General features: G+C 44.5%; 1 protein-coding gene across 1 annotated transcript; it reads right to left on the bottom strand.

The window, feature by feature from the left end:
- On the bottom strand, nucleotides 1-22759 carry LOC120320242 (retinal guanylyl cyclase 2-like; the record flags this gene model as incomplete). Its single annotated transcript, XM_039369796.1, has 10 exons — nucleotides 22675-22759; nucleotides 19929-20681; nucleotides 17806-18107; nucleotides 15992-16358; nucleotides 13980-14064; nucleotides 7147-7243; nucleotides 5834-5965; nucleotides 3365-3445; nucleotides 1710-1886; nucleotides 1-157 (listed from the first exon to the last, which is right to left on the bottom strand). Coding segments are annotated over exons 1-10 (2194 nt in total), but the record flags the coding sequence as incomplete, so codon positions are not given.
- Nucleotides 22760-27535: the final 4776 nt, after the last annotated feature.

Raw genomic sequence — 27535 nt, 5'->3', positions numbered from 1 at the left:
CTTCGGCAGAGGCCTGATCCTGGGAGACCCCCTGGGCGGCTAGTAGCTCCCCGTAGCCATAATCCGTGATTTTCAACACAAACCGTCCATCCACCACACAGTTGCGAGATTTGAGGCGCCCGTGGGTCAAGGCCTGGCTGTGTAAGTATTTCATGCCCTGGAAACAAAATAAAAATAAAAACAAAGCTTTGGCATTTTCCTCTGGGCCAATAGAAGAAACACGTGAAAAATTAAAACAATCCGCCTTCAGAAATGGGCCCTCAAGATGGTGGGATTTTACCTCAGCTGGTTTTTAGGACGGGCCTGGTCATCCTTTTACGGAGTGGACAGTTGGGGAGTGTGAGTGAATGCTAAAACACTGGAAGTTTTTAAGAAGAGACTGGACAGGCATTTGTCCGAAATGGGATAGGGTTTCCTGCCTGAGCAGGGGGTTGGACTAGATGACCTCCAAGGTCCCTTCCAACTTTATTATTATTATTATTATTATTATTATTATTATTATTATTATTATTATTATTATTATTATTATTCCAAAATGAGGAGATAGGGCACAAGGAAATTGGCAGAGGTAAGGTAAAAATTTAAATTTCTTGGACTCCAGAACCATCCAGGGTCCAGAACGACAAGATGGAAGCCAGGATTGCAATGACACTTCTAGGATTCACCTTTCATTTAAATTCAGATGGAGTCATGTTGATATTGGATTCATTCAATTCCGTGAATAGGATGAATTCTTTAGGTATGTGTGCTCGGCTGAAAGGATCTGGAGCCGAATCCAAGAATTTTAGGGGCCTTTTTGCAAGCTGGAAAAGTGCTTTCAGCACTTTTTAAGCACTAACTGACCATGTCTATCTAACTCCTTGGGATTAAAGGTAGGGTCACTCTTCAGAGCTGTATTCACTTAACAACAACAACAAAAACAACAACAAAAACAATAATAATAATAATAGTAATAAAGTTGGAAGGGACTTTGGAGGTCATCTAGTCCAACCCCCTGCTCAGGCAGGAAACCCTATACCATTTCAGACAAATGGCTGTCCAGTCTCTTCTTAAAAACTTCCAGTGTTGAAGCATACACAGCTTCTGGAGGCAGGTTGTTCCACTGGTTAATTGTTCCCACTGTGAGGAAGTTTCTTCTTAGTTCCAGGTTGCTTCTCTCCTTGATCAGTTTCCATCAGTTGTTTCTTGTCCTGCCCTCAGGTGCTTTGGAGAATAGTTTGACTCCCTCTTTTTTGGGGCAGCCCCTAAGATATTGGAACACTGCTATCCTGACCCCCCTTGTCCTTCTCTTCGTTAAACTAGCCATACCCAATTCCAGCAACCGTTCCTTATATGTTTTAGCCTCCAGTCCCCTAATCATCTTTGTTGCTCTTCTCTGTACTCTTTCTAGAGTCTCAACATCTTTTTATATCGGGGTAACCAAAACTGGATGAAATATTCAAGTATGGTTTACCAATGCCTTATAAAGCAGTATCACCTCTTTTTGTGATCCCGATTCTCTGTTAATGCAGCCCAGGATTGCATTGGCTTTTTGGGCAGCTGCAGCACACGGCTGGCTCCTGTTTAGCTGATTGCCTACTAGGACTCCGAGATCCCTCTCACAGTTACTACTTGAGCTAGGTACCGCCTATTCTGTACCTGTGCATTTGGTTTTTCTGGCGATAGAACCTTACTGCAACAGCAAGTTGAGAAACCAGAGGGAGACTTACTTTAATTAAATCCATCAAAAGGGATGATTTAAACATCCAGTCTAACTTTATGTCCATGTTTTGTAGCAAGTCCTGGAGGCTTCCCCTGGAGCAGAAACCCATCACGATTGCAGAAAGGCCCGTGTCAGATAAAACACCCAGAAAGGGGTTCACATTTTCATGGCGTAAGTCCCTCATCTACAGACAAATCAAAAAAGAAGAGAACAAGGAGGTTAAATAATAATAATAGTAGTAAAGTTACTACTTTACTCAGGGGCTGCCATAAAGAAGAGGGAATCAAGCTATTTTCCAAAGCACCTGAAGGCAGGACAAGAAGCAATGGGTGGAAACTAATCAAGGAGAGAAGCAACCTAGAACTAAGGAGAAACTTCCTGACAGTGAGAACAATTAATCAGTGGAACAGCTTGCCTCCAGAAGCAGTAAATGCTCCAACAATGGAAGTTTTTAAGAAGAGACTGGACAGCCATTTGTCCGAAATGGTGTAGGGTTTCCTGCCTGAGCAGGGGGTTGGACTAGATGATCTCCAAGGTCCCTTCCAACTTTACTACTATTATTATTATTATATAAGGAGGTGTAAGAAAGCACAGCATGGCTGAATGGGAAATTGTGGAAGGAGAAGTCCATCTACTTGAGAGGTTCCATTTTCTTGTTGTTGTTCAGTCACTAAGTTGTGTCTGATTCTTTGTGGCCCCCATGGACCATAGCACGTCAGAGCCACCACCACTCCATCCTCCACTATCTCCTGGAGTTCATCCCAAATCATGTTCCTTGCCTTGATGACCATATCTAATCACCTCATCCTCTGCCGTCCCCTTCTCCTATTTCCTTCCATCTTCCCCAACATCCGGGTCTTTTCCCAGGAGTCTTCTCCTCTCATTGGGTGGCTAAAAAATTTGAGCTTCAGCTTCAGGATCCGTCCTTCCAAAGAACATCCAGAGTTGATTTCCTTTAGGATCAACTGATTGAATCTCCTAGTACAGGGGTAGGCAGCCTTGGCTCTTTTATGACTCGTGGACTTCAACTCCCAGAATTCCTGAGCCAGCCATGCTGAGGGGAAAGGGAGAGGTTTCCAAGCTGAGCCATGCTGGCTCAGGAATTCTGGGAGTTGAAGTCCACGAGTCATGAAGGGGCCAAAGTTTCCCCCATGCTGGCTCAGGAATTCTGGGAGTTGAAGTCCACAAGTCATAAAGGGGCCATAGTTCCCCCATGCTGGCTCAGGAATTCTGGGAGTTGAAGTCCACGAGTCATGAAGGGGCCATAGTTCCCCCATGCTGGCTGAGGATTTCTGGGAGCTGAAGTCCGCAAGTCATGAAGGGGCCATACTTCCCCCATACTGGCTGAGGAATTCTGGGAGTTGAAGTCCCCAAGTCATGAAGGGGCCATAGTTCCCCCATGCTGGCTGAGGAATTCTGGGAGTTGAAGTCCATGAGCCATAAAAGAGACAAGGTTGCTTACCCCTGTCCTAGGACTTTTGCTTCCATTTTGAGGGTGCCAAGGTTGCCTTTTTCACTGAAAAATGTGACTTATGACCGTTTTTCACACTTATAACCCTTGCAGGGAATTGATGTCCACTTGTCTTAAAGTTGCCAAGGGTGCGAAACACTGAGTTAAGATGTGTACGTGGGGCACAATTTGCTCTCTCCCTTTCTACGTACCTTGGTAAGCACATGGGTTGCGCGTGGCTTCCAATCACTGGCCAACACAGTCTCCAGTTTTTTCAGCCATACCCAGTTTCCCTGTCCAAGCAGAGCAAATCTTTTAAAACCAAAGTTCATATAACAAACTTTTTCACAGGGGTCCTTACGGGAATCAAGCGCATGTTAAACAAATTTGGTTCTGCCGATTGATTTTGATCATCAAAAGATCCCCGGGATGTCAAAAATTGTCCCGCATGTATCCGAATTTACAGCCCAAATGTTGGAGATGTGGAAGTTTAGATGCAACCTATTTTCACATTTGGTGGACTTGTAGAGATATAAAAGCTTTTTGGATTAAGATTTGGTGGAATATTCAAAAGATTTTTAAGAGAGAGATAAAGTTTACTCCGCAGTTATTTTTGTTGGTTATTATTGTAGACTTTGATGTTAAAGAAATCAACTTGATGTTGAATCTTATAACAGCTGCAAGATTATTAGTGGGGCAATATTGGAAGAAAAACTCTCTGCCTACTATGGAAGAATGGATACTTAAGGTGTCTAATTTAGCAGAAATGGCGAAAATCTCCGCCTATTTGAAGGACCATTCACAAGAAAAATATATTATGATTTGGAAAAGATGGATTGATTACATTCAAAAAAAAATATGAAACTGAAAAGTATTATCTTGCATATGAGTAGATTTTAGATAATTATTAATAGTTTTAATTATATTATTATTTTTGTTTATAATTCGTTAATACTTGTCTTGAAAAGGAGTTAAAGCGTGTTATGGTTTTGATTGATAGTATAGTTGGTTAATGTTAGTTAGATTATGTTTGTTTATTTGTTACCCTGTAATCAGCTCTGGGAAGTGGGGGAGGGGGGGAAGGGGTTTATATTGTATTAAATTTGTAAAACTTTTTATTAAAAAAAAAAGATCCCCGGGATGTCACCAATGGTGATCACGTGATCCCGGGACATTGCAACCATTGTAAATACACGGGGTTGCCAATCGCTTGCATTGTGATCTCTTGACTGTGGGGACACTATGATGGTTGTAACAGCAAGAACCGTGGATAACCTCAGCCACTTGGATGCTACCAAGATAAACGGGGATTAAGCCCAGACAAAGAAAATAACTTGAGAAAACACCCCAGTCTGATCCCTCCCTAGTTCATATGAAAATAAAAGTGGGAGGAGTATATTCAGACTTGCAAGATTTTGTTACTATAGCTTTACAATGAAAGATCTAATAGTGGTTAAGGCACCAGACTAGACACTGGGAGACAGTGAGTTCTAGTTCCTCCTTTAAACAGGAAAGGTAGGTGGGAGACTTTGGGCCAATCACCAGGGACAATGAGTTCTAGTTCTGCCTTAGAGACGAAAGGTAGCTGGGTGACTTTGGGCCAATCACCAGGAGACAGGGAGTTCTAGTTCTGTCTTAGAGACAAAAGATGAGTGACTTTGGGCCAATCACCAGGAGACTGGGAGTTCTAGTTCTGTCTTAGACAAAAGATAGCTAGGTGACTTTGGACCAATCACCAGGAGACTGGGAGTTCGTCTCTGAAAGGTAGCTGGGTGACTTTGGGCCAATCACCAGGAGACAGTGAGTTCTAGTCCCACCTTAGCTATGAAAGCCAGCTGGGTGACTTTGGGCCAATCACCAGGAGACAGGGAGTTCTAGTTCTGTCTTAGAGACAAAAGATGAGAGACTTTGGGCCAATCACCAGGAGACTGGGAGTTCTAGTTCTGCCTTAGCAATGAAAGATAGCTGAGTGACTTTGGGCCAATCACCAGGAAACTGGGAGTTCTAGTTCTGCCTTGTGCATGAAAGTCAGCTGGGTGACTTTGGGCCAATCACCAGGAGATGGTGAGTTCTAGTCCCACTTTAACCATGTAAGCCAGCTGGGGGACTTTGGGCCAATCACCAAGAGATGGTGAGTTCTAGCCCTGCTTTAGAGACAAAAGATAGCTGGGTGACTTTGGGCCAATCACCAGGAGACTGGAAGTTCGTCTCTGAAAGGTAGCTGGGTGACTTTGGGCCAATCACCAGGAGACAGTGAGTTCTAGTCCCACCTTAGCTATGAAAGCCAGCTGGGTGACTTTGGGCCAATCACCAGGAGACAGGGAGTTCTAGTTCTGTCTTAGAGACAAAAGATGAGAGACTTTGGGCCAATCACCAGGAGACTGGAAGTTCTAGTTCTGCCTTAGAGACGAAAGGTAGCTGGGTGACTTTGGGCAATCACCAGGAGACAGTGAGTTCTAGTCCCACCTTAGCCATGAAAGCCAGCTGGGTGACTTTGGGCCAATGACCAGGAAACTGGGAGTTCTGGTCCCGCCTTAGCCCTGAAGGCCAGCTAAGTGACTGGGCCAATCACTAATATTCCCCCATTTTTGTCTCTGCCACTATTTTGGGCTTTATCGATATTGATGGAGAGGGATCTCAAGAAATCCTCACTGCTCCTACGTCATGAAGGTCTCCCTTACCTCGTACACAGCCACATTGGAGGTTTCGTAGGTTAGAGTTGTGCTTTTCACCGACAACGAGTGGGTCACGGATCTGAGGCTGTGTTCTTCAGAGCAGCTCTTTGACTCGCTGAGGTTGTCAAGAGTTAACCTCTGGGAAAGCAAGCAATGACAGCCAGGAATTAAGCAAAGATGGAGACCAAGGGGGGGGGGAAAGAGCATATACGGGTAGTCATCGACTGACAACAGTTCATTTAGTGACCGTTCAAAGTTACAACGGTGCCAAAAAAAAGGGACTCCTGACCGGTTTTCAGAGTTACGACCTTTGAAGCATCCTCACGATCACGTGATCAGAATTTGGAAGCTTGGCAACTGACTCCTATTTATGACGGTCGCAGTGTCCCCGGGGTGATGTCCCAGTGGTTCACACTTATGACCGTTGCAGCATCACGTGTGTGTGTGTGTGTGTGTGTGTGTGTGTGTGTGTGTGACGTGGTCCCCTTTTGCAAACTTCTGACAAGCCACGTCAATGGGGGGAAGCTGGATTCACTTAACAACCGTGCTACTCACTGAACAAATACAGTGATCCACTTAACAACGGTGGCAAGAAAGGTCGTACAATGGGGCAAGACTTGCTTAACAACAGACATTTTGGGCTCTGCGGTGGTCGTAAGTTGAGGACAACCTGCACAGCTAGGAATTAAGCAAAGATGGAAACCAAGGGGGGGTATTGTCAACGCTGCTAACATCGGATATTTTTGCTTTGACGACAGATGGAGATGCAACCCTTTTCTTCTTATGTTTTACTCTTAGAGTTAGAGTTAGATGATGCTGGGGGGGGGGAGGAATGTGCATGAGAGTTTAGCTAGGACATAACAATGCTGAACCTAGTGTGAGAACCAAGGTTATTGAAATAAGAGATGATAAGAATTGGCGGCTAGAGAACTGGAGGGGAAGCCTGCGTTTCAAGCTAATTGGGGAATGTGATTTATGACAGTTAATTGGAAGAGGGAATTGTGCTTTGATACTATGTGCTCAAGGGGAGGGGAACTCAGATTATGGCTTCGACTATGTTAGTGCTGATGCTATGCTACTCGAATAAAGATTCTTTAAGGTAAACAATGCCTCGAAGTTCTTTGAAGAGGTTCATCTGTCGGAACCATGACAGGTATAGTCCTTGATTTACAACCATTCATTTAATGATCCTTTTGAAGTTACAAGGGCACTGGGAAAAGTGACATATGACTGATGCAACCGGCCACCATCTTGACTTTTTTGCCTATCTGGGCAGACTCCCCCCCTTAACCAATGAAAGACGGTCTCCCGTCACCTACCATTCGACTGATTTTGGTGTTTACAAAAGTTATATCGTCTAAAGTCAGAAACAGCCTCTGAGATCCTTTAACAAGTCGGCGGTTGGGGTGGCTGTTTCTGGAAAAAAAAAAACAGATTGAAAATACGCGTAAGTCTTTGGCCACCATCCCATTTTTTTCACTTAAAGGCAGTCCTCGACTTAACAACGGTTCACTTAGTGACTGAAGTTGCAATGGCACTTTAAAAAAGTGACTTTTGACCATTTTTCACCCTTAGGAACATTCCAGCATTCCCACAGACACGTGATCCAAAATTTGGGCGCTTGGCAACCGACTCACGTTTCTGACGGTCGCGATGTCCCCGGGGGGGGTCCACGTGATCCCCTTTTGCGACCTTCTGACTAGCAAAGTCAATGGGGGAAGCCGGATTCACTTAACAACCGTGTTACTAACTTAACTGCAGGGATTCCCTTAAGAAGTGAGGCGAAGAAAGATCATAAAGCGAGGCCAAACTCAAGAAAAGTCTCACTTAAGGACTGAAATTTCTTGGGCTCAATTGTGGTCATAGGTCGAGGACTAGCTGTAATACAGGGCCTGCCTAGATTGGCCTATTGATACCCCTTCTAACTCTTAAGGCAGGAGTCTTCAAACGTGGCCCTTTTATGACTTGCAGACTTCAACTCCCAGAATTCCTCAGCCAGCGTGCCTAGCTGAGGAATTCTGGGAGTCAAAGTCCACAAGTCATGAAGGGGCCATAGTTCCCCCCATAATGCCTCAGGAATTTTGGGAGTTGAAGTCCATGAGTCATGAAGGGGGCCATAGTTCCCCCCTGCTGGCTGAGGAATTCTGGGAGTTCAAGTCCACAAGTCATGAAGGGGCCATAGTTCCCCCATGCTGGCTCAGGAATTCTGGGAGTTGATGTCCACGAGTCATGAAAGGGCCATAGTTCCCCCATGCTGGCTCAGGAATTCTTGGAGTTGAAGTCCACAAGTCATGAAGGGGGCCATAGTTCCCCCATGCTGGCTGAGGAATTCTGGGAGTTGAAGTCCACAAGTCATGAAGGGGGCCATAGTTCCCCCATGCTGGCTGAGGAATTCTGGGAGTTGAAGTCCACAAGTCATGAAGGGGCCATAGTTCCCCCATGCTGGCTGAGGAATTCTGGGAGTTGAAGTCCACGTCATAAAAGGGCCAGGTTTGAAGACCCCTGCTCTGAGGCAACACATGTTTGATTCGGTTGCTAAATTTGCACAATCTCTCGCATTAGGCCTATAGGACCAGTCCAGCTGCACGGGGTTTTCTTTGGCCTCCCTTAATAATTTTGCATTGTTGTTATTTTCTGCAGAGGTGAGGCAGGAAGCCAGGAATTCTCTCTCCCTGCTTGAATTGTCAGAGGAATCCAAGCATCTGGCTTGCAATAATTGCTCTTTAAGATTTCTTTACTTAGCACAATTTATTTCCTGAAATCATTAGCTAATTGGGCCACCCACAAAAGCTCCGGAGAGATCAGAGATGCTCAGGTCGGGCGGTGGGGAAAATCTGGAGTGGATTCCTGGTGGAGGATGGGGTCGAGACTGACCATGCAGTGTAAAAGCTGGTTACTTAAGAAGAGACTGGACAGCCACTGGTCTGAAATGGGATAGGGTTTCCTGCCTGAGCAGGGGGTTGGACTAGATGACCTTCAAGGTCCCTTCCAACTTTATTATTATTATTATTATTATTATGGATTATCGCACAGTCAGCCAGATGTTCAGACTGGATTTGGCATTTTGTCTACCTATCGAGTCCTTACCCAGGACCTGGGATAGGCAGATGTGGATGTTTGATGGTATTACAGGTATCGTCGCAGGATGGAAGCAGTTCCTAATAAGGCCGCCTTTTGCAATTGACTAATAGCGAATTTGTCAATGCCAATGGTGTTCAAGTGGTGCTCCAGTTGTTTTGGGATTGCACCCAAGGAGCCTATGACTATTGGTACTACCCTTGCTTGCTTTTGCCACAGTCTTTCTATTTCTATTTGTAGGTCTTTGTATTTTGTTATCTTCTCCAGTTCTTTCTCTTCTATTCTGCTATCTCCAGGCACTGCCACGTCCACTATCCAGACTTTTTTGTCTTTCTTATCGACAATTGTTAAGTCTGGGGTGTTATGTTGCAGGTGCTTGTCTGTTTGAATTCTGAAGTCCCAGAGCAGTTTAATTTTATCATTTTCTATGACTTTCTCTATTTTATGATCCCACCAGTTTTTGCTTACAGGCAAATGATATTTTTTGCAGATCTTCCAATGCACCATTGTTGCTACTTTGTCATGCCGCTGCTTGTAATCAGTCTGTGCAATCTTCTTGCAACAGCTTACCAAGTGGTCCACTGTTTCTTCAGCTTCTTTGCATAGGCGGCACTTATTGTCTGTTGCTGTCTTCTCAATTTTGACTTTGTATGCATTTGTCCTTAAGGCTTGGTCTTGTGCAGCCAGAATTAGTCCCTCGGTCTCTTTCTTCAATTTTCCTGCTCTTAGCCATTGCCAGGTTTTATTATTATCTGCTTTCCCAGCTATTTTTTTCATGTATTGGCCATGTAGTGCTTTGTCTTCCCATGCCTCTATTCTGTTCTTCATTTGGTCTTTCTTGTAGGCCAGTTTGGTCTCTCCAGTAGTTAGTAAGCCTTCCTGATATACTAATTTCAGTGCATCTTCATCATTGTTCTTCAGATATTCTTCCAAAGTCATTTTTTCTTCTTCAACCATCTGATGTACTTGTAGCATTCCACGCCCACCTATTTGCCTTGGTAGATAAAGTCTATCAATGTCACTGCGTGGATGAAGGGCATGATTCATTGTCATTATTTTTCTGGTCTGCCTATCCATTGCTTTTAGTTCTGCTTGAGTCCAGTCCACTATTCCAGCTGTGTACCTAATGACTGGATTGCCCAGGTGTTGATTGCCTTTATGGTATTTCCTCCATTGAGTTTGGACTTTAAGATCTTCTTCACTCTCTTGATGTATTCACCTCTAATCTTTTTCTTGACTTCAGTGTGCTTGATGTTGTCAGCTTGAAGGATACCCAAGTATTTGTAGTACTCTTCCTCCTCCAGACTCTTAATGTTATTTTCGTGGGGCATCTTGATTCCTTCAGTTTTCACTACTTTTCCTTGTTTGATAGTAAGTGTGGCACATTTGTCCAAGCCAAACTCCATTACAATATCTTGGCTATATATACGGACAGTGTTGAGCAGCGATTCTATTTCAGATGATGTTTTTCCATACAGCTTCAGATCATCCATGTAAAGGAGGTGGGATAGTCTAGCAGATGTTTTTGATGTTTGATAGCCATGTCCTGAGTTATTCAGTATTGTTGACAGAGGAAACAGTGCAATAACAAATAGTAATGGTGATAATGAATCTCCTTGAAATATTCCTCTCTTGATATTAACCTCTCCCAGCTTCTCACCATTGATCTGCAACTGTGTCTTCCATTGTGCCATCGATCTTTGCACAAATTTTCTGATGTTTCTACTGACTCCTGTTATTTCTAGGCACTTGATTATCCAATCATGTGGCAGAGAGTCAAATGTCTTTTTGTAGTCAATCCATGCCACATTCAGGTTGGTCTTCCTTCTCTTGCAGTTTTCCAAGATCATTTTGTCTATTAGGAGTTGATCTTTTGTTCCTCTGCTATTGGGGCGGTTTCCTTTCTGCTCAGGTGGAAAGAGATTGTTTTCAACTAGATGCTGTTGTACTGCATCAGCTACCACACCAGTTAGTAATTTGAAAGTTGTTGGTAAGCAGGTAATTGGCCTGTAGTTACCTGGTGTTGCCCCTTTTGCTGGATTTTTCATTATTAGGTAGGTTTTCCCAGTTGTTAGCCACTTTTCAATTTCTTCTCCTTGTAGTATATTGTTGAATTGCTTGGCAATGAGTGGGTGTATAACAGTTAGATGTTTCAACCAAAACCCATGCAGTTCATCTTCACCTGGTGCTGACCAATTTTTGATTTTCTTTGCTCTTTTTTCTACCATTTTTGTTGTTATTACTAGTTCTTTCATTTCAACTTCTGTTTTATTTGCATCCACCTCTTTTAACCAAGCCGCATCCTTGTTGTATTTCTTTGGGTTATCCCATATCTGCTTCCAGAACTGCACTGTTTCTTCCTTGTCAGGTACTGACTGATTCCTTGCAGTTTCTCCATTGATGGATTGGTAGAAACATTTCTGATTGGATTGAAATTGGAGGTTCTGCCTATAGTTTGCAATTCGAGCTTCATATCTACTGATTTTCCTGGCTATAGCTGTTATTTGTTGCTTTATTATTTCCAGTGCTTCCTTGATCTTCCTTGTTTCTAAGTGGTATTTCTTGATTAGGTATTCTTTGGTCTTCTTGTTCTTCAGCTTCTTTTCTTTCATCTGTTCTAGCTTGCTTGCATGTGATCTTAACTTGCTGATCTTATTTTCTAGTCTAACCTTCCATTTTTCTGGTGCACTGTTTGTTTGTTTTTCTTCTTTGTTGATTTTGCATCCCAGGTATTGTTATAACTGCAGCTGTGCTGTACATTAGTTGGTTTGTTTCTTGCAGTGAATTGGTGCTTATACTTGCTATTGCAGTATTTGCATCTTTTAATGCTTGTGCTAGCTGTTTCTTTGGAACAAGCTTCAATGCAGGCAGCCTTATTCTGTTGTTTTTGTGCTGTTCTAGATGCTCAATTATTCTTTGTTTCAATTCTTTTATTTCTTTAGTTAGAGGGTTTTGTTCTTCCTGAGGAAGAGGTGCCTGGTTTCCAAATGAGAACAGTTGTATATCTCTGCTGGATTCCTTCACTGCCAACTCCCCCTGGTTTGCCTCTACATTCTGAATTACTTCTGGTAAGGCTTTGATTTCTTTGCCCTGGGTAAACCTTTGCAGTTCGTCCAATTCTGTTTCTGTGAATACTTTATTTCGTGTTATAAATCGGCGTTGATCTGCTAGTCTCTGTTCTGTTATTTCTGATTCTGGATGTTGTTTTTTCCAGAATTGGTGCATTCGTTTTAGATATCCTCGTCTTGTTGGACTTGATCTGTAGTAACAGATCATTATTTCTTTGTTTTCCATCACTGTGTATCTGCGACGGGTAAACACCTTTTCTTCCAGTAGTTCTGCAGCTGCTGGCCCTGGTTGCTCAGCCAACAGTCCTGAGTCCTGTAACCCATTTTTCACCAGATATCCAGGAACTCCAATATCTAGTGCGGACCTTGTTAACCCGGGCGACGTCCGAGCCGGTATGGCATTCTGAAATTTACGTCTCACCATATTTTTTATGGGAGAGACACTCTTTGTCTGACTCCTCTGATGAGACCTGTCCAGTATGGTTGAACCTCTGGCATAGCTCTCATCTTCCTCAGAGTACACAAGCCCCACAACCACGTCAAGGTAGTGCCTCACTGGGGGTTATTATTATTATTATTATATATATTATTATATTATTATTATTATTATTATTATGGATCATCTCACAGTCAGCCAGATGTTCAGACTGGATTTGGCATTTTGTCTACCTATCGAGTCCTTACCCAGGACCTGGGATAGGCAGATGTGGATGTTTGATGGTATTACAGTATCGTCGCAGGATGGAAGCAGTTCCTAGTAAGGCCGCCTTTTGCAATTGACTAATGGCAAATTTGTCAATGCCAATGGTGTTCAAGTGGTGCTCCAGTTGTTTTGGGATTGCACCCAAGGAGCCTATGACTATTGGTACTACCCTTGCTTGCTTTTGCCACAGTCTTTCTATTTCTATTTGTAGGTCTTTGTATTTTGTTATCTTCTCCAGTTCTTTCTCTTCTATTCTGCTATCTCCAGGCACTGCCACGTCCACTATCCAGACTTTTTTGTCTTTCTTATCGACAATTGTTAAGTCTGGGGTGTTATGTTGCAGGTGCTTGTCTGTTTGAATTCTGAAGTCCCAGAGCAGTTTAATTTTATCATTTTCTATGACTTTCTCTATTTTATGATCCCACCAGTTTTTGCTTACAGGCAAATGATATTTTTTGCAGATCTTCCAATGCACCATTGTTGCTACTTTGTCATGCCGCTGCTTGTAGTCAGTCTGTGCAATCTTCTTGCAACAGCTTACCAGGTGGTCCACTGTTTCTTCAGCTTCTTTGCATAGGCGGCACTTACTGTCTGTTGCTGTCTTCTCAATTTTGACTTTGTATGCATTTGTCCTTAAGGCTTGGTCTTGTGCAGCCAGAATTAGTCCCTCGGTCTCTTTCTTCAATTTTCCTGCTCTTAGCCATTGCCAGGTTTTATTGTTATCTGCTTTCCCAGCTATTTTTTTCATGTATTGGCCATGTAGTGCTTTATATTATTATTATTATTATTATTATTATTATTACTGTCTGAAGGGTGAGGTCAAAAGAGTCAAGATGGCGGACCTAGCAATTCAGCTGAAGCTCCACCTTCTTTTTATGCAGTGGAAAGAGGTGAAGTTTCAACCACGCCACTCTGCCTCCCATCTTAACTTTTGTATTGCTTTATTGCATGATGATAAAACATAAATAGCACATGTCTCACAATCATTCATTTAGCGACCATTCATGGTTACGGTGGCATCGAAAAAAGCGGCTTATTACCGTGTTTCATGCTTACATCCTTGCAGCATCCCCTGGGATCAGGTGATCAAAATTCGGACGCTTGGCAACTGACTGGTACTTGTGACGGCTGCAGTGTCCCTGGGGATCCTGTGATCCCCTTTTGCAAACTTCTGACGAGCAAAGTCAATGGGGAGAAACCAGGCTCACTTAACCACCATGTTGCTAACTTAACACAAGTGCAGCGATTCCCTTCACAAATGTGGCGAGCCAGAAATAATAAAATAAAATAAATAAATACTGACCGGATGAGGCAGGCCAGGTACAGGCCGAAGAGAAGCAGGAAGACAGGAGGTGACAGTAGCAGGATTACAATTTCCACTCCCGGATCTGGCCAATAAACAGAGATAATAATAATAATAACAACAACAACAATAACAACAACAACAGAGTTGGAAGGGACCTTGGAGGTCATCTGGTCCAACCCCCTGCTCAGGCGGGAAACCCTATACCATGACTGTCCAGTCTCTTCTTAAAAACTTCCAGTGTTGGAGCATCCACCACTTCTGGAGGCAGGTTGTTCCACTGGTTAATTGTTCTAACTGTCAGGAAGTTTCTCCTTAGTTCCAGGTTGCTTCTCTCCTTGATCCGTTTCCATCCGTTGCTTCTTGTCCTCCCTTCAGGCACTTTGGAAAATAGCTTGACTCCCTCTTCTTTGGGGCAACCCCTAAGATATTGGAATACTGCTATCATGTCTCTCCAATCTTTCTCTTTGTTTCAGTAACAGAATAACAGAGTTGGAAGGGACTTTGGAGATCATCTAGTCCAATCCCCTGCTCAGTCAGGAAATCCTATACCATTTTGGACAAATGGCTCTCCGGTCTCTTCTTAAAAATATCCAGTGTTGGAGCATTCACCGCTTCTGGAGGCAGGTGGTTCCACTGGTTAATTGTCCTCACTGCCAGGAAGTTTCTCCTTAGTTCTAGGTTGCTTCTCTCCTTGATGAGTTTCCATCCGTTGCTTCTTGTCCTGCTTTCAGGCACTTTGGAGAATAGCTTGACTCCCTCTTCTTTGGGGCAGCCCCTGAGATATTGGAATACTGCTATCATGTTCCCGCTCATCCTTCTCTTCATTAAACTAGACAGATCCAATTCCAGCAACATTAAACAGTGAAGGTTAAATCCTGCTCCAGAGTTGATCACTTTGAGTAGAGTGCAGGTTGCCCTTGACTTACAACCATTTCCTCCTCCTCCTCCTCCTCTTCCTCCTCCTCCTCCTCCTCCTCCCCACAACCCTCCTCCTTTCTATTATGGATGATGTTACTTAGTCTGGTCATGAAACATCTGCAAGGAAACAAACAAGCTCAGAAAGCATTAAGCACACATCACCGAAAATCCTCCTCCAATTACTGCATTCATAGTTTGAAGGAGCAACGGATGGAAACTGATCAAGGAGAGAAGCAACCTGGAACTAAGGAGAAACTTCCTGACAGTTAGAACAATTAACCAGTGGAACAACCTGCCTCCAGAAGCGGTGAATGCTGGAAGTCTGTAAGAAGAGACTGGACAGCCATTTGTCTGAAATGGTGTAGGGTTTCTGCCTAAGCAGGGGGTTGGACTAGATGACATCCAAAGTTCCTTCCAATTGTGTTATTCTGTTACTCAAACAAAGAGAAAGATTGGAGAGACATGATAGCAGTCTTCCAATATCTCAGGGGCTGCCCCAAAGAAGAGGGAGTCAAGCTATTCTCCAAAGCGCCTGAAGGCAGGACAAGAAGCAACGGGTGGAAACTAATCCAGGAGAGAAGCAACCTGGAACTAAGGAGAAACTTCCTGACAGTGAGGACAATTAACCAGTGGAACCACCTGCCTCCAGAAGCAGTAAATGCTCCATCACTGGAAGTTTTAAGAAGAGACTGTACAGACATTTGTCTGAAATGGTGTAGGTTCTTGCCTGAGCAGGGGGTTGGACTAGATGACCTCCAAGGTCCCTTCCAACTTTATTATTACTATTATAGGTAGACAAAATACCAAATCCAGTCTGATGTTCAGACTGGATTTGGCATTTTATCTACCTATCGAGTCCTTACCCAGGACCTGGGATAGGCAGATGTGGATGTTTGATGGTATTATAGATATATTATTATTATTATTAACAACTTTGAGCCCTCCAAATATAGGGAAGTGACAATTCCCAGAACCCCAGGAAATGGGAGTCCCTAAGCAGAAAACAAGTCAGAGAAAGTTCTCGGCGTACTTGTCTGCTGATCATTGTGCAAAGGAACCTTTTTGGTTTTTCCCCAAAGTGCGATACTCACACACGTCATTTCTCTCGCAGAGGACCTGGGGTTCGAACCAGCAGGCCAAATCAGCGGGGGGCGGTCTCCCTCCAGGAAAATGGACTTCTCTTCCCAAGGGCTGCATCTTGCCCGAAGACGCTGCCAGCAGGTAAGTTGGGTGCAGGTGACTTTCTTTGCCATCCGTGTCCAGAATGACGTATTTGGCCAGCGGCCGCCCTTGGCTGTCGACTTGGATCCTGCGGTTGAAGCCGGCAAAGTCCAAATTTCTGACATGTTGAATCAAGGTCGTTCCAGAGAGTTCAGAGGTTTGGGGCTGGCCTACCTTGGCTAGGGCTTTGGTGACCAGGTAAATGGCGTCGTAGATTGTCCCAAAAAGAGGAGAGACCTGCAAAAGGACAGAAGCGAAGGCAAAACGGACTTTTAGGTATTTATTTCATTCGTCTACAGCCCACCTTTATTATTTGTACAAATAAATCGAGGTGGCAAACAGCCTGCCTCCAGAAGCAGTAAATGCTCCAACACTGGAAGTTTTTAAGAAGAGACTGGACAGCCATTTGTCTGAGATGGTATAGGGTTTCCTGCCTGAGCAGGGGGTTGGACTAGATGACCTCCAAGGTCCCTTCCGACTTTACTACTACTACTATTATTATTATTATATTCAACTCACCTTCCTCCAACTCACTTAACAACTGTCTCGCTTAGCACCAGAAATTTTGGGCTCCATTGGTCAAGAATTATGTGTGGATAGAATAGAATAGAGCTGGAAGGGACCTTGGAGGTCTTCTAGTCCAGCCCCTTGCTCAAGCAGGAGAACCTACACCATTTCAGACAGGTGAATGTCTAGGCTCTTCTTAAAAACCTCCAGTGATGGAGCGCCCACGATTTCTGGTGGCAAGCTGTTCCACTGGTTGATTGTCCTCACTGTCAGGAAGTTTCTCCTTAACTCCAGGTTGCTTCTCTCCTTGACCAGTTTCCATCCATTGTTTCTTGTCCTTCCCTCTGTTGCTTTGGTGAACAACCTGGCCCCCTCTGCCTTGTGGCAGCCCTTGTGGCAGATACGCAGCTATCATGTCTCCCCTATTTCTTCTTTTCTTTACACTAGCCAAACCCAAGTCCTGCAGCCGTTCTTCGTATGGTTTAGCTTCCAGGCTGTGGGAAGTCAGCCCTCCAGAGAAGGAAATATTGAAAGGGCAGAAAAATATATTTCCTCAAAGGATCTTAAAGAGGCAGAAAAGCATGCCCAGTTTTTCTTAATAGCCCCAGGTCTCTCTCCCCCAAGCAGGAATCAGCAGATGCGGTAATCCATTCAGGAAGGCTGGAGGCCTCCAGCTAAAAGTTTAGGAAGACAAAGACACCTACAATCTACATATCCCACCCAAACTCTAAGACAGGACATAATAAGATTAACTCACAGATGCCAAAGGGCACACTCAGACTTACGTCAGAATACATGACACAGGAAATACAAAGCCTCAAACAGGAACAGGAAACAACTCCAAACAAAAGGCTCCAGAGGGTATAAAAACCCACTCCCTACATGTGCTCGCACTTTTTTCTTCCAGAGCCATCCTTCCTGTCTCGGCTCTCCTCTTCAATAAACTGCAACCTTCTTTCTAAAGCAGTCGCCATGTTGTTTATTCCCGGCTTGGACTGAACCACGATGAAGACTTTTCCTTCAACAAGGCCTTGTATCATCTTAGTTGCTCTTCTCTGAACTTTTTCCAAACTCTCAACACCTTTTTTGTGATAGCGGTGACCAAAATTGGCTGCTGTATTCCAGGTGTGGCCTTACTAGGGTTTTTATAAAGCAATACTAATACGGACCGACTGACCTGTTCAGGTTCAAAATCCACCTTGATTTCTCCCTTTTCTTTGGCCGCTCGCAAAGCGTCGTAGAAAGTCGATTCTCCAGACTGCAGCGTGATCGTCAGCACGGCGTCGTAAGCCTTCCGGAAGGCGTCGTCATTTTCCAGAAGGAAATAGGAATGGTTTCCGTAGGGCAGGCTGTAGAAGAGCGTGTCGTAGGGCAGAAAGAGGTACCTGCCGTCGGCCAGCCCCAGTTCCTGGGCTTTGCTTAGGAAGGTCGCCTGGTCTTCCCCCCCAGCGAAAGCAGACGCCATGCAGAGCAGAAGGACTGAGAGGAGAAAGGGAAGGAAGGGGTTAAATCAGTGGTTCTCAACCTGTGGGTTGGGACCCCATTTGGGGTCGGACGACCATTTCACGGGGGTCGCCAAACAACGCAGTCCGCAATTTTTTTTCCCCTTTTCCTTAGCTGTGCTACTCCCTTTTATTCTATTGGCTTTTGAAAGCCAATAGAATAGACTCTCTTGAATAGAGTCTAATTCTATTGGCTTTCAAAAGCCAATAGGAATTGTCCAGGCTGTCTCTGCCCTGCTGAGCCCACCAAAAGTCCCATTCTGCAAACGGTGCTGCACCAGTTGAATAGTCCTCGACTTACGACCGGTTGAGTAGTCCTCGACTTACGACCGGTTGGGGGTCACGGCATTAAAAAGGTTGAGAACCACTGGGTTAAAGCTTCTTGCTTCCACAGGAGAGGGAGGGGGAGAGAGGAGAAAGGCAGAATTAACCAGCGTAACAGAGTGGGAAGGGCTCTTGGAGGTCTTCTAGTCCAGCCCCCTGCACTAGGATGAGCGTGCTTCCGACCATCAAAGTGGAAAGGCCAGTTGGAGACTTTAATTTGTTACAGGTAGTCCTTGACTTATGACCGTAATTGAGCCCCACATTTCTGTTGCTAAGCGAGACGGTTGTTAAGGGAAGGGAGGGACGGAGGGACGGAGGAAGGAAAAGAGGAAGGGGAAAGGAGGGAGGAAGGAACAAAGAGAAAATGAAGGAGAAAGAAAGAAGAAGAAGGAAGGGAGGGAGGAAGGAAGGAAGGAAAAGGGGAAGCGGAAGGGGGAAAGGAACAAAAGAGAAAAGGAAGGGGAAAGAAAGGAAGAAAAAGAAGGGAGGGAGGGAGGGAAGGAGGGAAGGAAGGAAGGAAGGAGAGAATGAGGGAGGAAGGAAAGAAAAGGGGAAGGGAGGGAGGAACAAAAGAGACAGGGAAGGGGAAAGAAAGAAGAGAAAGAGAAAGAGAAAGAGGGAAGGGGAAGGAAGGAAGGAAGGAAGGAAGGAAGGAAGGAAGGAAGGAAGGAAGGAAGGAAGGAAGGAAGGAAAAGGGGAAGGGGAAAGGAGGGAGGAAGGAACAAAAGAGAAAAGGAAGGGGAAAGAAAGAAGAAAAGGAAGAAGGGAGGGAGGGAGGAAGGGAAGGAAGGAGAGAATGAGGGAGGAAGGAAAGAAAAGGGGAAGGGAGGGAGGAACAAAAGAGACAGAGAAGGGGAAAGAAAGAAGAGAAAGAGAAAGAGGAAGGGGAAGGAAGGAAGGAAGGAAGGAAGGAAGGAAGGAAGGAAGGAAGGAAGGAAGGAAGGAAGGAAGGGGGGAAGGGGAAGGGAGGGAGGAAGGAAGGAAGGAAGGAAGGAAGGAAGGAATAAAAGAGAAAGGGAAGGAAAGAAAGAAGAGGGAGGAAGGAAGGAAGGAAGGAAGGAAGGAAGGAAGGAAGGAAGGAAGGAAGGAAGGAAGGAAGACCAATATTAGACCAACAATCAAGGAATAAACAATTCCTCCATTAAGGAACTACCTGCTCAGACAAACAATCAAACGGTAAACCACAGCCTAATCAAGGGATCACCAAGAGGCACTTCCACCAACACTAACAGGGCAATAGTATAGAAGCGGAGACCAAACACCACCACCCCTTCTAGCACTGATGATGTTACCTAGTTGGGTCATTAAACATCTACATGAGAACTAGAAAGCTCCGACCGCACCAGGGACCCTGAGCTCCAAATATTTGCTTCCACTGAACCGTGGAAGGTTTTCCAAGACTTTGCGATGTAGGTGGAACCCGGTCGATCTACATTTTGTTAGTTTCCCATCCGGAACATTTCCGCCATTTTACCTTTGATATTTCCAGCAGCTTGAATCTTGCGCCAAGTCTCTTCTACTTTTCCCGTTTCCGTCCCGGTGGACGTCACAAGAGCCACGGGTAGCCCGTGGCTTCTGAGGACGCTCGCCAGCTTGTGAGCTGTGTCCACCCAAAGTTCCCCCTTGGAAGAGACGATGCCAACATGAGCCCAGCTGAAATATTTGAACACGGCGAGGAGGACAGAAGCCGCAGAAGGCAACGTTCCTATCAATGCTGGCTGGTTCGTTGGATTGTCCAGGGGGTCTTCTAGACAGACCCAGGACAACATGGCTTTGTTCCAGCCTTGTGCTAGCCAAGAGGCAGCCTCACAGTGGCGAGGATTCAGCGGTCCTACGAACGCTGACAGATTCTTGGAGGAGTCAGCAAATCTAGCCACGGCTTTCCAGGTCCGGCAGTCTTCCTCAAACAAGACGTAATCCAGTTGGTGGATCGCAGAGAGGGAGGGATCCTTCTTGATCCTCTCCACGGCTAGTTGAGCAGCAGCTTCAGGCAGGGCGCTGGAGAAGAAGGCGTCGCGGGACCAAGGTCCCACCAGACCGAGCTTAAGGGCTGGGCAACAGACTGGAGAAAGTGCCAGGATCATCCCTAAGGTGACACCCCCGTGAAGGTTCATGGAGGGCAAAGAGAGCCAGCTGGCATGCCAGGGGAAGGCAAGGGGGCGGGAGCTTAGCCGCCATGTCATCCCACCGGAGGAGGCCAAGACCACCATCTGTGAGGATGACCGACCTGTTGAAGGGGAGAAGACGTTAGAACAGTGGTTCTCAGACTGTGGGTCGGGACCCCATTTGGGGTTGAGCGACCATTTCACGGGGGTTGCCAAACAACACAGTCCGCCATTTTTTCCCCCTTTTCCTTAGCTCTGCTACTCCCTTTTATTCTATTGGCTTTTGAAAGCCAATAGAATAGACTCTCTTGAATAGAGTCTAATTCTATTGGCTTTCAAAGCCAATAGGAATTGTCCAGGCTGTCTCTGCCCTGCTGAGCGCCAAAAAGTCCCATTCTGCAAACGGTGCTGCACCCGTTGAGTAGTCCTCGACTTACGACCGGTTGAGTAGTCCTCGACTTACGACCGGTTGGGGGTCACGGCATTAAAAAGGTTGAGAACCACTGCGTTAGAAGATCATTCAAGATCCCTGTTCGTTTCAGAAAAGGCAGGCACAGCCCCACTTCTCTCTCTTACTCTCTCTTTCTCATTCTTTCCCATTCCCTCTCTCATCCTTTCTCTCTTCCTCATTCTCTTTCCCATTCTCTCTCTCTCATCCCCTCTGTCTCTCATTCTCCTATTCTGTCTCTCATTCTCTCTTACACACTTTCTCTCTCATCCTTTCTCTTTCTTTGTCCTTCTCTCTTTCTCATTCTCTTTCCCATTCTCTCTCTCTCATCCCCTCTGTTTCTCATTCTCCTATTCTGTCTCTCATTCTCTCTTACACACTTTCTCTCTCATCCTTTCTCTTTCTCTCTCCTTCTCTCTTTCTCATTCTCTTTCCCATTCTCTCTCTCATTCACACACACATTCTCTCATCCTCTGTCTCTCATTCTCTCTCCTATTCTCTCTCATTCTCTCTTACACACATTCTCTCTCATCCTTTCTTTCTCTCCTATTCTCTCTCTCATTCTCTCTTACTCATTCTCTGATCCTTTCTCTCTCTCTCCTTCTTTCTCTTTCTCATTCTCTTTCCCATTCTCTCATCCTTTCTCTCTCTCTCATTCACACACACATTCTCTCTCTCATCCCCTCTGTCTCTTTCTCTCTCTTCTCTCATCTCTCATTCTCTCTTACACAAATTCTCTCTCATCCTTTCTCTTTCTCTCTCCTTCTCTCTTTCTCATTCTCTTTCCCATTCTCTCTCTCATTCACACACACATTCTCTCATCCTCTGTCTCTCATTCTCTCTCCTATTCTCTCTCATTCTCTCTTACACACATTCTCTCTCATCCTTTCTCTCTCTCCTTCTCTCTTTCTCATTCTCTTTCCCATTCTCTCTCTCATCCTTTCTCTCTCTCATTCACACACACATTCTCTCATCCTCTGTCTCTCATTCTCTCTCCTATTCTCTCTCATTCTCTCTTACACACATTCTCTCTCATCCTTTCTCTCTCTCCTTCTCTCTTTCTCATTCTCTTTCCCATTCTCTCTCTCATCCTTTCTCTCATTCACACACACATTCTCTCATCCTCTGTCTCTCATTCTCTCTCCTATTCTCTCTCATTCTCTCTCACACACACATTCTCTCTCATCCTTTCTCTCTTTCTCATTCTCTTTCCCATTCTCTCATCTTCTCTCTCTCTCTCTCTCTCTCTCTCTCTCTCTCTCTCTCTCTCTTTCTCTTTCTCTCTATCTCTCTCTTTTTCTCTCACTATAAAACACGATGAGTGACCCATTGCTGTTCTACCAGCTTCTATTTTTTACAGAAATGTGCGGATGGAAGAGAGATTTGCAGAACTGAATAATAAAGGAAAGTAATTTCTCTCAAATATAGCAAAGCCTTAAACATTACAAATTGTTTCTCTAGCAAGCGGTCAAGATAAGGATGCCTCAGCTTTCAAATATCATTTGAAATCAAGCAGTTTTCTCAAGTCACGTGAGATATTTACAAAGATCGGGATTTATTATTTTATTATTTTATTTTTAAACAGATAGTTGGATCTCTCTTTCCAAAACCAAACTTGGAAAAAGCTATTTGGATGGTGGCCACTGACAGGGCAGAAATCCACTTACCAAATTCTTGAGTGGAATTGTCCAAGGTTAGGGATACCACCATGCAGAAAAACACAACGTTTAGGGAGTCCTGAACGAAAGAAAATAATTCTGGAAAAATGACTTTACAAGTCTCCTCTATCTCTGAAAAGCTGGCACTTTCTCCAACTGTGATTGGAGATATGAAGCAGATTGAAGACTCGGCACCAAGGAGATTTCCCCTTGAGATTTCCGATTAATGCTTCGTTGGAAGAGCATGTATTTTCTTGACAGTGGTATTATGGGATGGAAGGAGGTTTGTACACTCCTCCTGGTCTTTCCATTTTTATCCCACTTCTAAAAAAAAGGACACAGGAGGCTGGGCACCCCAATGCAGTTTATTTATTTAGAATAGAATAACAGAGTTGGAAGGGACCTTGGAGGCCATCTAGTCCAACCCCCACCCAAACAGGAGACCCTACACCATTTCTGACAGATGGCAGTCCAGTTTCTTCTTGAAAGCTTCCAGTGATGAAGCTCCCATAACAACAACCCTGTGAGGTGTTTGGGCAGAGAGAGAGAGAGAAACAGGCCCCAAATCAGCCAGACGGCTTTCATGGCTAAGGCGGGACTAGAACTCCCAGTCTCCTGGTGATTGGCCCAAAGTCACCTAGCTGGCTTTCATGGCTAAGGCGGGACTAGAACTCACCTTCTCCTGGTGATTGGCCCAAAGTCACCCAGACGGCTTTCATGGCTAAGGCGGGACTAGAACTCACCGTCTCCTGGTGATTGGCCCAAAGTCACCCAGACGGCTTTCATGGCTAAGGCGGGACTAGAACTCACCGTCTCCTGGTGATTGGCCCAAAGTCACCTAGCTGGCTTTCATGGCTAAGGCGGGACTAGAACTCACCTTCTCCTGGTGATTGGCCCAAAGTCACCCAGACGGCTTTCATGGCTAAGGCGGGACTAGAACTCACCGTCTCCTGGTGATTGGCCCAAAGTCACCCAGACGGCTTTCATGGCTAAGGCGGGACTAGAACTCACCGTCTCCTGGTGATTGGCCCAAAGTCACCCAGATGGCTTTTACGGCTAATGCGGGACTAGAACTCACCGTCTCCTGGTGATTGGCCCAAAGTCACCCAGACGGCTTTCATGGCTAAGGCGGGACTAGAACTCACCGTCTCCTGGTGATTGGCCCAAAGTCACCCAGACGGCTTTCATGCCTAAGGTGGGACTAGAACTCACCGTCTCCTGGTGATTGGCCCAAAGTCACCTAGCTGGCTTTCATGGCTAAGGCAACACTAGAACTCACCGTCTCCTGGTGATTGGCCCAAAGTCACCCAGACGGCTTTCGTGGCTAAGGCTAATAATAGGAAAAGCCATGGTCTCCTCACTCTTCCCCTGACCACTCTTTAATCTCGGGGCTGAGATTTAAAAAAAAAAAAAGGCCCAAATTCTGATTGCACCATTGACTTTTTTTTTTAACTGTACGTCGTAAACAGCCCTGAACACTGACATTCCAAATCATTTATTTAAAATCTGATCATCTCTGCATTAAAACCTCTGCCCTGGATTCGTATCCTTTCCGTGCCTGAAAAACATTAAAATAACTCCATAATTTCTAGGCAGAGTTTAGAACAGTGGTTCTCAACCTTTTTAATGCCGCGACCCCCAACCAGTCGTAAGTCGAGGACTACTCAACCGGTGCAGCACCGTTTGCAGAATGGGACTTTTGGCGGGCTCAGCAGGGCAGAGACAGCCTGGACAATTCCTATTGGCTTTTGAAAGCCAATAGAATTAGACTATATTCAAGAGAGTCTATTCTATTGACTTTCAAAAGCCAATAGAATAAAAGGGAGTAGCACAGCTAAGGAAAAGGGGGAAAAAATGGCGGACTGCGTTGTTTGGCGACCCCCGTGAAATGGTTGTTCGACCCCAAATGGGGTCCCGACCCACAGGTTGAGAACCACTGGTTTAGAAAGAAACGTGAGAAACCAGGTGTTAAAGTGTCATTTTAAGTTTTTGTGGGTTTTTGTTTTTAATTTTGCCCTCTGTTGGGCAGTGTGCCTTTGCCAATGGAAAAGCGTCTATCTTGACTAAGGCATTATCTGCGAGCGAGACAACATGTCAGGGCTTGTTGTTGCTTTGATCATCCACCCTGATCAAACTCCGGAAAAATCTGCTGAGCGCTGAAACGAGCAAATCAGAACCGAGGGGAATATATTCATAAAAGTTTTCTTTTTCTTAAGTGTTTGCCAGCCGCTGTGCAGGGACTCATTAGCAGATGGGCTAACCAGCTGGTCAATTAGCAAATTGGTTTTTGGGACCCTCTGAAGCAGCTGCTTCCCTCATCCACGAATGGAGCCAGCCAGGAATTTCCAAAATCAGGCGAGCCTCCTGCAGCAGGAGCACTGCAGCAGAACAAGGCATCCTTAGGATCCTCGTACAGCTGGTCCTTGACTTACAACAGCTCATTTAGTGACCAGAGTTAACAAGTGTTGAAGGAAAAGTCTTCATCGTGGTTCAGTCCAAGCCGGGAATAAACAACATGGCGCCTGCTTTAGAAAGAAAGTTATTGAAGAAGAGATCATCTTCTTCATTAAGTATTTTATCTTAAACATGTATTTTGCATATTATAGTTTGTTATGAAGTGAGGTAAGGGTCATTTGGATTACCCAAAGTCTGGAAATGATAAATATTAAAGGTTAAACGGGAATACTGATAAGAAATTAAAAATTGAGTAAAATTAATAACAGGACATGGATTGTTTATGAAGATTGAAGGTAATTAAGATGTGAATAAGCTAAAAAAATCTATTGATAAATGTAATAATGATCTTCTTGTTGAGTTGATATAATTGGAACTATACTAGCCTGAATATGAGACACTAAATGTTAGGGAAAAAAGAGAAGAAATATTCGATGTTGTAAACCAGAGATTTGCACTAAGATTTTGTTATTGAACTATTATAACCCAGTCACCATGTTGCTTTTTAAATATTTAAATGTAAAACTGGAAAATTAATAAAATATTACCAAAAAAAGAATATTTTATCTTTATACACATAGGGTTTTTTTTTTTTTTTAATCTTTATAGGTTGTCTTAGGCCAGTAAGGAACGGTTGTTGGAATTGAGTATGTCCAGTTTAATGAAGAGAAGGACAACAGGGGACATGATAGCTGGGTTCCAATATCTCAGGGGATGCCCCAAAGAAGAGGGAGTCAAGCTATTTTCCAAAGCGCCTGAAGGCAGGACAAGAAGCAACGGATGGAAACTAACCAAAGAGAGAAGCAACCTAGAACTAAGGAGAAACTTCCTGACAGTGAGAACAATTAACCAGTGGAACAACCTGCCTCCAGAAGCAGGTTTAATTAGGGAGGAGGTTGTTTATTCTTAAGCTAGGCCCTTTTATTTGTGCAACAGATATTTGATTGTTGACATAGCGACCATGCCATTGGGATGGAGACCAAAAAAGGGGAAAAATTGAAAATTGAAGAAAGAAAATCACTCAACCATTCCAAAATTTATAACTTTTGCCATTAATTTGACTGAAGGCCAAAGGACAACACACGGCTTGGACTCTTGAGATCTAAGATTAAGTTAGAACAATTAACCAGTGGAACAACCTGCCACCGGAAGCTGTGAATGCTCCAACACTGGAAGTTTTTAAGAAGAAACTGGACAGCCCTTTGTCCGAAATGGTATAGGGTTTCCTGCCTGAGCAGGGGGTTGGACTAGATGACCTCCAAGGTCCCTTCCAACTTTATTATTATTATTATTATTATTATTATTATTATTATTATTATTACTACTACTACTACTACTACTACTACTACTACTACTACTACTACTACTATTGGGCCTAAGATTCCATTGCTAAGCAAGGCAGTTATTAAGTCAGTTTTGCTCCGTTGTACGACCTTTTGCCACTGTTGTTAAGCAAACCGCCGTTAAGTGAACCATGCAGTCACTAAGCAAGCCTGGCCTCCCCCACTGACTTGCTTGTCTGAAGCTGGCTGAGAAGGCTGCAAGTGGGGATCATGTGACTGTGGGATGCGGCAAGGGTCGTAAATGTGAAAAACAGTCGTAAGTCATTTTTTTTCAGTCACTAAAGGAATGGTTGTGGTGAGGACTTTTCCGTCAACAATTTCATCCGTTGTATGTCAAGGATTACCTGCCTTGTGAATCTGTCTCTGGAGATACTCAGTCCTCCAGGTCATGGTTGTCGCAAAGCAGCTTTTTTTAGGAGGTGTTGGAAGAAAAGTCTTCCTCATGGTTCAGTCCAAGCCGGGAATAAACAACATGGCGACTGCTTTAAAAAGAAGGTTGCAGTTTATTGAAGAGGAGAGCCCAGACAGAAGGATGGCTCTGGAAGAAAAAAGAGCGAGCACATGTAGGGAGTGGGTTTTTATACCTTCTGGAGCCTTTTGTTTGTGGAGTTGTTCCTGTGGCATGAACTTTGACCTGAGTCTGAGTGTGCCCTTTGGTATCTCTGTGTTAATCCTATTATGACCCGTCTTAGAGTTTGGGTGGGGTGTGTAGATTTTAGGTCTCTTTGTCTTCTTAATCTTCTAACTGCATTTCTACAGAGCTGGCTTCTGCTTGGGGGGAGAGAGACCTGGGGGCTATTAAGAAAAACTGGGCATGCTTTCCTGCCTCTTTAAGATCCTTTGAGGAAACATATTTTCCTGCCCTTTTAATATTTCCTTCTCTGGGGGGCTGACTTCCCAGAGAGGCAACTAGACTTTGTTGTTTTTCTTTGAAGACCTTTCGCTTCTCATCCCAGAAGCTTCTTCTGTTCTGACTGGGTGGTGGAAGATGGAAGGATTTATACTCCTTGCAGACAGCTGGTCATTTTCATCCTTTTCAAGGGTGGTTGAGGCCACCTGGAGGTTTACCTGTG

This window comes from Crotalus tigris, unplaced genomic scaffold, assembly GCF_016545835.1.
Source record: "Crotalus tigris isolate CLP2741 ecotype Arizona unplaced genomic scaffold, ASM1654583v1 scf7180000021252.422678, whole genome shotgun sequence".
In the NCBI taxonomy this organism is placed as follows: domain Eukaryota; kingdom Metazoa; phylum Chordata; class Lepidosauria; order Squamata; family Viperidae; genus Crotalus; species Crotalus tigris.
The sequence above is the reverse complement of the archived record's forward strand: the minus strand, read 5'-3'. Positions and strand labels throughout refer to the sequence as shown.